The 8,619-nt window shown below is 52.9% G+C and overlaps 1 protein-coding gene across 1 annotated transcript; it reads left to right on the top strand.

The window, feature by feature from the left end:
- Window positions 1-2,472: 2,472 nt before the first annotated feature.
- dla (deltaA) lies at window positions 2,473-7,919 on the top strand (the record flags this gene model as incomplete). The annotated part of the gene is made up of 11 exons (XM_079730302.1): window positions 2,473-2,532; window positions 2,728-3,033; window positions 3,342-3,402; window positions 3,527-3,784; window positions 4,544-4,604; window positions 4,884-5,014; window positions 5,484-5,653; window positions 6,039-6,255; window positions 6,482-7,274; window positions 7,508-7,616; window positions 7,914-7,919. Exons 1-11 carry the CDS (start codon window positions 2,479-2,481, stop codon window positions 7,917-7,919), a joined length of 2,166 nt encoding a protein of 721 aa, XP_079586428.1. The 5' UTR covers window positions 2,473-2,478.
- Between the last annotated feature and the right edge of the window lie 700 nt (window positions 7,920-8,619).

The raw sequence follows: 8,619 nt of genomic DNA, 5'->3' as shown, positions 1-8,619 counted from the left end.
GAGCGATGTCGGCGTTCGGCGTTATATTATATTTTATTGGCCGACCCTGGTTTCAGATCTGAATGGTCAAAATATGGTCAAAATATGGTCTGAAAATGGTCTGAAAACGATCTAAATACAGTCTGAAAACGATCTTAATATGGTCTGATTGTGGTCTGAATACGATCCGACGCAGGAGGCGAATATAGCTGACAGTCTGTTTGGAAATCCATTTTAAAGGGAACACTTTTACCCTACGAAAAAAGGGAAATATTTTCAAAAAAACATGCCCATCTCTGCAAGGAAATGAAACCCATACACAGGTTGCCCTAAAAGAAGCGCGCGGGGTAATATATTTGCCCACAGGCCATATCTGTATGGTCAACACGCACGCTGAAAACACCGCCCGATATCAAAGGGAACCACCAAGTCACGCATATCTTAACACACAGTGACGCAATGCGCGTCGTTTGTGTTTATGTGTGCGTGCGTGTGCGTGCGTGTGCGTGTGTGTGTGTGTGTGTGTGTGTGTGTGTGTGTGGAGAACTTGGGGGCCAAGGCGGCAATATCCCAAGAAAACCCCGCTTTTAATGAAGGGCCTAATTAAGATCCCCCCCCCATCTCTTCCGACTGGGGAAGAGAGTAAAATACTCGTGGCGTGGATCAACAACCCGATCATGTCCAAATGATACCGATGTACAGACCGTTGAATATTGGCTGTTAACGTTCATCGTATATCTCACGGCTCTCGGGTTGTTCCTGCAATACGGACCGAGGTAAAGCGGTAGATAGTTAGAGGCGCTGGATATTGGACATCTGTCGAGTATAATATCCATTATGAGACGAGGTGAAACATTTTCCTTCAGCACGCCGGATTGTGTTTTGTTCCTCGAGGCAAGTTTTCCGTGGGGTGGGGGGTGTACGTCGTAATCGCGCCCACATGAAAGCTCGCGCACTGTTATTGTGGGGGAGAGCAGGTGCTGCCCACCCCCAGCCCCCCGCACTCCCCCATCCTCCACACACACACTTCGAATTAGCATACAGCTGAGCGCACGCGGAGAGAGCAAACTTATTTCTTCAGACACACACAATAACAAAGTGTCCTCAAGGCGGACACGCGCCTCCGCTGGAGGACGCGCACCCACCAGCACGCACGCCCCCCCCCCCCATCCCCTCCCCCCAACACACACACACTCCCCACAAACACAAGCTTCTGAGAGAAAGGCAGCAGGGCGCGCACACGCACGCACGCACGCACGCACACACACACACACACACACACACACACACACACACACACACACACAGTGACACGCGTGTTTTTTTGCATCAACAATGCGAAGTGGGAAGCGGGTCCTACAAACCATTTCTCCTCATCGTTTACCGACTGTGCCAAGGAATGCTTTCAGTACCTAAATCTTTTCAGAGCAGAATGTTTCCCACATCCAGAACACCAAGTCGTATTACTGAGTCAGAGTTTGGCACACAGAAAAACACACACACAAACAACACACACACACACACACACACACACACACACACACACGTGTTTTGTTTTCCCACCGCTCAAAAATCTCAAACTTCATCCTAGGATGAAGGTAAAATGTGAATTAGTTCACAAGGTTTTAACGAATCCATTTTAATTTCATTGAAGAAAACCCTAAAGGAAACCCAAACTAAAAACCAAAACTTTGGCAGAGAAGACACCACCACCGCCAGCATGGAGAGAGGACTTCATAAACCTCGAGAACAGGACCAAAGTGTACAACAGCCACATCCAGGCCTGGGCCGGAATACTTGTACACCTCACAGGTCCAGCGTGGGCGGCGCGGAGGAGGGCTCTGTGCGAGTCTATTGTGGTCGGGTCCCAGCTAGAGGGGTGAGGTCCCATTGTGGGGGACTGGGCCAGATTTGGTGGGGGGGAGGGATGGGGAGGGGTGCTGCAGCTCATTTGCATGGTATTACCATAGCATGCGCCAGGACATATAAAACTGGTGGCGGGCGTCCTGCTCCGCTAAAGAAAGACGCGACGTCCATGTCGAAGGGATAGAGACTAGGAGGAACAAGGAGGCGACCAAGAATGTTGGATCAGTGACAAATCCGTCCCGGGGATAGACCGAAACACACAGATACCTCCTCCACTCGCTCGCTCCTTTCAAACGGAGAAAGGTCCCGAACTGAGCCGTTTCCCGCTGCAGCTCGAGTCTGAACACTGGATTATAGCGGTATTACGGAATCTGAAGAGTTTTTTCCCCCCCATCACACACACCGCTCCGCTGCTGCTCAGATACTTTTTCCTCAAGTTTGGGATTTATGTTTTTGAGGAGTTGAAGGGGGGGGGGACCCGAGTGGCTGACTAATGCGAGGCAAGGAGCCTAACTCGATGCGTCCTTCTCACCGCTGTGGAGAGAACTAAGACGAGACCTGCTGGGACCCAAACCCCAAGCCCCGTTATTTATTTATTTATTTATTTTGTATTTATTTATTTATTTATTTAATATGGAGCGCGTGGTGCTTTTGTTCGCTGCCGTTTTGTCCACCTTGCTGTGCCAGGTAAGACCCACGATTCATATTATTCAACTTGTATCATCATTCATTTTTCTTCTTTATTCATCTTTAATTTATCAAAACCCCAGCACTTCCCTCACCCATCCACTCCATCTATCCCGTCTCTACGTGTAGCCCAAGCTTGACTTAACTTAGGCAAACTAAGGAAGACTAAATGCATCTCATCCGGTGTATCGTCAGGGCTTCTGTTCGGGAGTGTTCGAGCTCAAACTGCAGGAGTTCCTCAACAAGAAGGGCATCCAGGGGAACAAGAACTGCTGTGCGGGCGGCCAGGCCTCGTCCTACCAGCAGCAGCAGTGTGAATGTAAGACCTTCTTCCGGATCTGCCTGAAGCACTACCAGCCCAACGCGTCCCCGGAGCCGCCCTGCACGTACGGCGGCGCGGTGACCCCCGTGCTCGGCTCCAACTCTTTCCAGGTCCCCGACGTCATCCCGGAGAGCGGCTTCTCAAACCCCATCAGGATCAGCTTCGGCTTCACCTGGCCGGTAAGTGAAGCTCCGCGTGCCGCTGTCGAAGCCACACGTCACTTGGATGTATTATTCACGGGAGAAAGCGCGAGTTAAAACCGCGCGTAAACGCTCGTTATGATGGGGCCTAGAAGGGTAGCGCGCGCGCGCGCGTGTGTGTGTGTGTGTGTGTGTGTGTGTGTGTTAGTGGGATCGGGTTGAGCATCTGTACCCCCCCCCCCCTCCCCAAGGGGGGAACAATCGGGGCCGGGGGGGGGGGTGCTATGCTTGATGTTATCGGGTCCGCTCCGCCCGCCACCTGTCTCACCAAGCCTTTGTGTTCCCAGGGGACCTTCTCGCTCATCATCGAGGCCCTACACACCGACTCTACAGAGGAGCTCTCTACAGGTAGGGGCACCCCCCAACCCCCCCCCCCCCCCCGTCACCACAAAAGACTCCCACTTTCATTTTAATCCACACCAAGCTAAACAGCCTCTGTATTTATTCTTCGCTTTATTTTTTCTGCATTCAGACAATCCAGATAGCGTCATCAGCACCATGACGACGCAGCGTCACCTGACAGTGGGCGAGGAGTGGTCGCAGGACCTGCACACCGGCGGGAGGACGGAGCTCAAGTACTCGTACCGGTTCGTGTGCGAGGAGCACTACTACGGAGACGGCTGCTCGGCGTTCTGCAGGGCGCGGGACGACGCTTTCGGACACTTCACGTGCGGCGAGAGGGGCGAGATCGTTTGCGACGCCGGATGGAAGGGCCAGTACTGCACCGAACGTGAGCACAATTTAAAAACATTTCAAGACAATTCGCAACCACCCGGGACGAAAACCCTTGAATTTTGTGATGTAGACGTTGATGGCGAAGTCGTGAAAAGCATGCCTTAAAAGTGCGTAAAAACAGCGCGCTCCCACGAACACGAGACCCACTTGATTTATTCAAATGAGGCAAACGAGGAAAGTTTTCGGAATAATCTCACGCGTGCCATAAATTTACATGCTCCCTCCGATTGGTTGCTCTGGAAGTGGGCTGGCCGCTGATTGGCTAAGGCTGCGGAGGTATTGTTTGAAGTGGGCAGCTGCCGCGAGGGACCAAACAATGGAGCAGCTGTCGCGCTCTGGCAGCACACCCGCCAGCTGTCCACTCTTATCTGGCCAATCACATGAAGGGAGAAAGAAAAGAGTTTTGACCCACGGCGTGTGTGTATGCGCGTGTGTGTGTGTGTGTGTGCGTTTGCGCGCGTGTGTGCGTGTGTGTGCGCGTGTGTGTGTGCGCGCGTGTGTGTGTGAAAGAGAGAGCGCACACACGCCGTGACCCCTCTTTTGTCTAACTACCGTGTAGAGCAGAAAATACTTTTACGGTTATAACGAGATTGCGTTTTGGCTAGCTACTGAAAAGCTCTTGACGTTTTTTATTACTAAACGTTTGTTGAGGTTCTAAATCAACTTTTTGATGGACGTGAAAAACATCTTAAACATTGGAAAATGTTTCTGGTGAAAACTGTAACTGTTTTTTATATTTTTTCCCCGTCTTCAGCCATCTGCCTCCCAGGGTGCGATGAGGAGCATGGCTTCTGTGAGAAGCCCGGAGAGTGCAAGTGAGTCATTCACTTTTATCCACGAATGAATCAATGAATGAATCCATGTATGCATAGCACATTAACTGAATAAATCCCTAACAGAATTCCTGAATAAAGGCATAGCATGTAAAGTAATTAAATCCCTGAATTAACAAATGTATGAATTCATGTATGAATTAATGAATGAAGACGTAGCATGTTAAGTGAATGAATCAATGAATAAATACACGGCACCCGTGAAAAGGTAGCCTGCGTGTTATGACCAAACTAACCAACCTTGTTCTGATTGGTCAACAGGTGCAGAGTGGGGTTCAAAGGGCGTTACTGTGACGACTGCATCCGCTACCCAGGCTGCCTGCATGGGACCTGCCAGCAGCCCTGGCAGTGCAACTGTCAGGAAGGCTGGGGGGGGCTGTTCTGTAACCAAGGTGAGGGGGGGTGGTTGTTCAGTAACCAAGGTGATGGGGGGTGGGGGGTTGCTCTGTATCCAAGGTGAGGGGAGGGGGGCTGTTCTGTAACCAATGTAAGGGGAGTGGCTGTTCTGTAACCAAGGAGATTGGGGGGGGGGTTCTATATCAAAAGTGGGGGGGGGGCTAAGGTACAGATACATTAAGAAGTAAAGCGGATGAATAGAGGAACGGTTGATTTGCTCAGCATAGGGAAGAAAAGATGGATGCACAGATGGATATAGATAGACGAATGATAGATGGATGAATAGACCGACGTAGACAGAACCGATGGATTAGCGCCCAGCAGGGAGACACAGAGGGGACAAAGAGCAGAGTGTGGGAGACAGAGCGATACCATCAATACAGCTGCTGTTGTCGCTATACATCCCTCCGCCCAGCTGCTGTGTCTAATCCACATGTGTCCTGCCACCGCCTTCCTCCTCCCCAGATCTGAACTACTGCACCCACCACAAGCCGTGTCTGAACGGGGCGACGTGCAGCAACACGGGCCAGGGCAGCTACACCTGCTCCTGTCGGCTGGGCTTCAGTGGGGCCAGCTGCGAGATAGAGGTCAACGACTGCGCGGGAAGCCCTTGTCGCAACGGGGGCAGCTGCACGGTAGGTCCCCGCCTGGGCAGACACACACTCACGGGTCCCTCGGCTGGTGTACTCCAGCGGCACCTTGACTGGGTTGGAGGTGCTTTGCGGCTCTAACAAGGCACTGAAACTCAGAACAGTGTGCTGGTCCAGTGAGCTCAGAGCTAATTGGTCTTTTGGGCCCAAAATGAAAAAGTTTCAGAACCCCAAACAGGAAATGTGGGTGTCACGGCAAAAAGTATAGCAGGGTGATAACAGTAATGGGGAGGAACAAAAAGAGATGTAGGGATGCTAAATGTAATCAGTTGAGGACCTGCACATCATTAACCATTCTAAACAAGCGTCCAAAGCGTCCGTTTGACGTAAAGCTGGTTTCTTAAACCCAGTCCCACCCTGCCCTCCCCAGGACCAGGAGACCACGTTCCAGTGCACCTGCCCCCCCGGGTTCTACGGGAAGAACTGCGAGCAGAGCGCCATGACCTGTGCCGACGCGCCCTGCTTCAACAACGGCCGCTGCTCCGATAACCCTGACGGTGGCTACTACTGCCAGTGCCCCACTGGCTACGCGGGCTTCAACTGTGAGAAGAAGATCGACCACTGCACCTCGGCCCCCTGTTCCAACGGTAAGAACCCCGCCCTACGCCCCACACCGCGGGCCCCGTATACCTGCAGTCACCTGCTGAGTTCCTTTTAGTTTCTTCATCGGGGGGCGATGCAGCGAAGGCATGAGTCTCAGCGAGAAGAGATGCATCATACTGCAGTACATCTCCCGGGCAGGAACCTTCAACATGACAAAATAACAAACCCCATCCTGATCCCAGACTGACCTCTGACCCCCTCTGCCTCCAGGCGCACGCTGCGTGGACCTGGTCAACTCCTACCTGTGCCAGTGTCCCGAGGGCTTCAGCGGGATGAACTGTGACCACGCGGGGGACGAGTGCTCCGCCTACCCCTGCCACAACGGGGGCACCTGCGAGGACGACGCCGTCAGCGGCTACACCTGCAGCTGCCCGCCCGGCTACACCGGCCGCAACTGCAGCGGGCCCGTCGGCCGCTGCGAGCACAACCCCTGCCACAACGGCGCCACCTGCCACGAGAGGAACAGCCGCTACGTGTGTGCCTGCGTCCCAGGCTACGGCGGCCGCAACTGCCAGTTCCTGCTGCCGGAGCACGCGGCGGTGCGCGGCAGCGAGGTGCCCTGGATGGCAGTGGGCTCAGGCGTGGCCCTGGTGCTGCTGCTGCTGGCGGGCTGCGCCGTGCTGGTGGGCTGCTTCCGCTCCAAGAGCCAGGGGGAGGGGCCCGGCGGCGAGGGCGTGGAGACCATCAACAACCTGACCAACAACTGTCCCCGTGGTGACAAGGAGGTGACGGTCAGCGTGCTGCCCACGCCGGGCCCCAAGAACATCAACAAGAAGATGGACTTCAGCTGCGACCCCGAGGAGGGCACGTCGCCGGGCCGCAGCGGCGCCGGCGCCGGCTACAAGGCGAGCGGGCCGCCCCCCACGCCGGACTACAACCTGGGGCGGGAGGCGGCGTACGACCCCGCAGCCAAGGAGGCCCTGCTGGAGGCCGCCTGCCAGGAGAAGGGCCAGGCCCTCGACTCGTTCGAGTTTGAGGAGAAACGCAGCAAACGTTTAAAAAGGTATGCTTGTTCTCTGCTCCCTCGCCCAGCGTTGATCCGAAGCATTGAAACAACCTTAGGTTGAGTCAGAGGGTTCAGGATCAAAAACATCATAAACATAAAAAAACAGTAGAGGACAGCATATGTAGCTGAATACAAAGATGGGCAGGATCCAACACGTGTATAAAAAACAGTGCATGTAAACCACCATCAGTTGTTAACATCCTAACATCTCCTTCTTGCTCCTCCCTCAGCGATGCGTCAGAGAAGAACACTCCAGAAATGTCTGCATGTGCGGACACCAAGTACAAATCTGTGTTTGTGATGTCAGAAGAGAAGGACGAATGTATAATCGCAACTGAGGTGAGTTTCAGACCTTCTCTCTCTCTGTCTGTCTGTCTGTCTGTCTGTCTGTCTGTCTCTCTATCTGTCACTCTCTCTCTCTGGCCAGGTGTGTTGAGAAAAATAAATACACTAAGTATTTCTACACTCACAGTATTGTGCAGACAATAAGAGTAGAAGCAATGTAGACCCGGACATCCAGTATGCTACATCATCAAACAATATGATCAGGAGCATAACACAGCGACCTCTCAGCATACCATTGTGCCCTGTTACTTGTCACTATACTAACTGAATCATTTCTTCTCCTCTCCGCAGGTTTAAAGGCCCGTTGCTGGTGTTCTATATGGGAGAGTTTTTATGCTCCTTAAATGCTGCTCTACCCCTGGGCGAGGGGGTGTCCACCTCCAGCCTGCTGCTCATACTAAGAGGTTTAACTGATATTCAGACTGAGCTGGTTGTCCACTGCTCACTACGGGCAGGCCAGACACGCCGGTGGGACCAGACCTGGCAAAGGGACTCAAATGTTGAACCTTTCAACAGTGAACTCGAGTGTCACTTAGCTTTGTGTTTGTTGGGGGGGTTGGTTTTCTGGGGGTGTAGGGGCTTTTAGGGCTGGTGGGGAGTCGACCGCTCTTCATTTATTTAACTTTTTCCAAACGTCGGACATGAAGGTCGCCAATGGGATGACGACAACGACTCGCGAGGTTCTCCATTTCCTGTCAAACGGAAACGTTAGGGTTCATTCCTTTTCTTGGCTTTTTCGTTGTGGTTCATCGTATTTTCTTTTTTTCTTGCAACATTTGCACCCAGGCCTCTTCTTGAACCACGTGCTGTTTGCTGAGCGCAGCATCAGAACGGTGGATGTTTGGCCATACTGGCCACTGGTCTCCCGGGCCGCGCGCCCGCGGAGACCGCATGTGTACTTGATCACTGTGTTAACCCAAGTGCGTTTTCGATGCCCCCGCGCCCTCCAAACCATTTATATGACATAGTATTGTTAATCGTTTTGAAGAACACAAGA

This window comes from Pollachius pollachius, assembly GCF_949987615.1.
Source record: "Pollachius pollachius genome assembly, chromosome: 2".
Lineage (NCBI taxonomy): Eukaryota > Metazoa > Chordata > Actinopteri > Gadiformes > Gadidae > Pollachius > Pollachius pollachius.
Note: the sequence above shows the minus strand (reverse complement) of the source record. Positions and strands in the feature narration are given on the sequence as shown.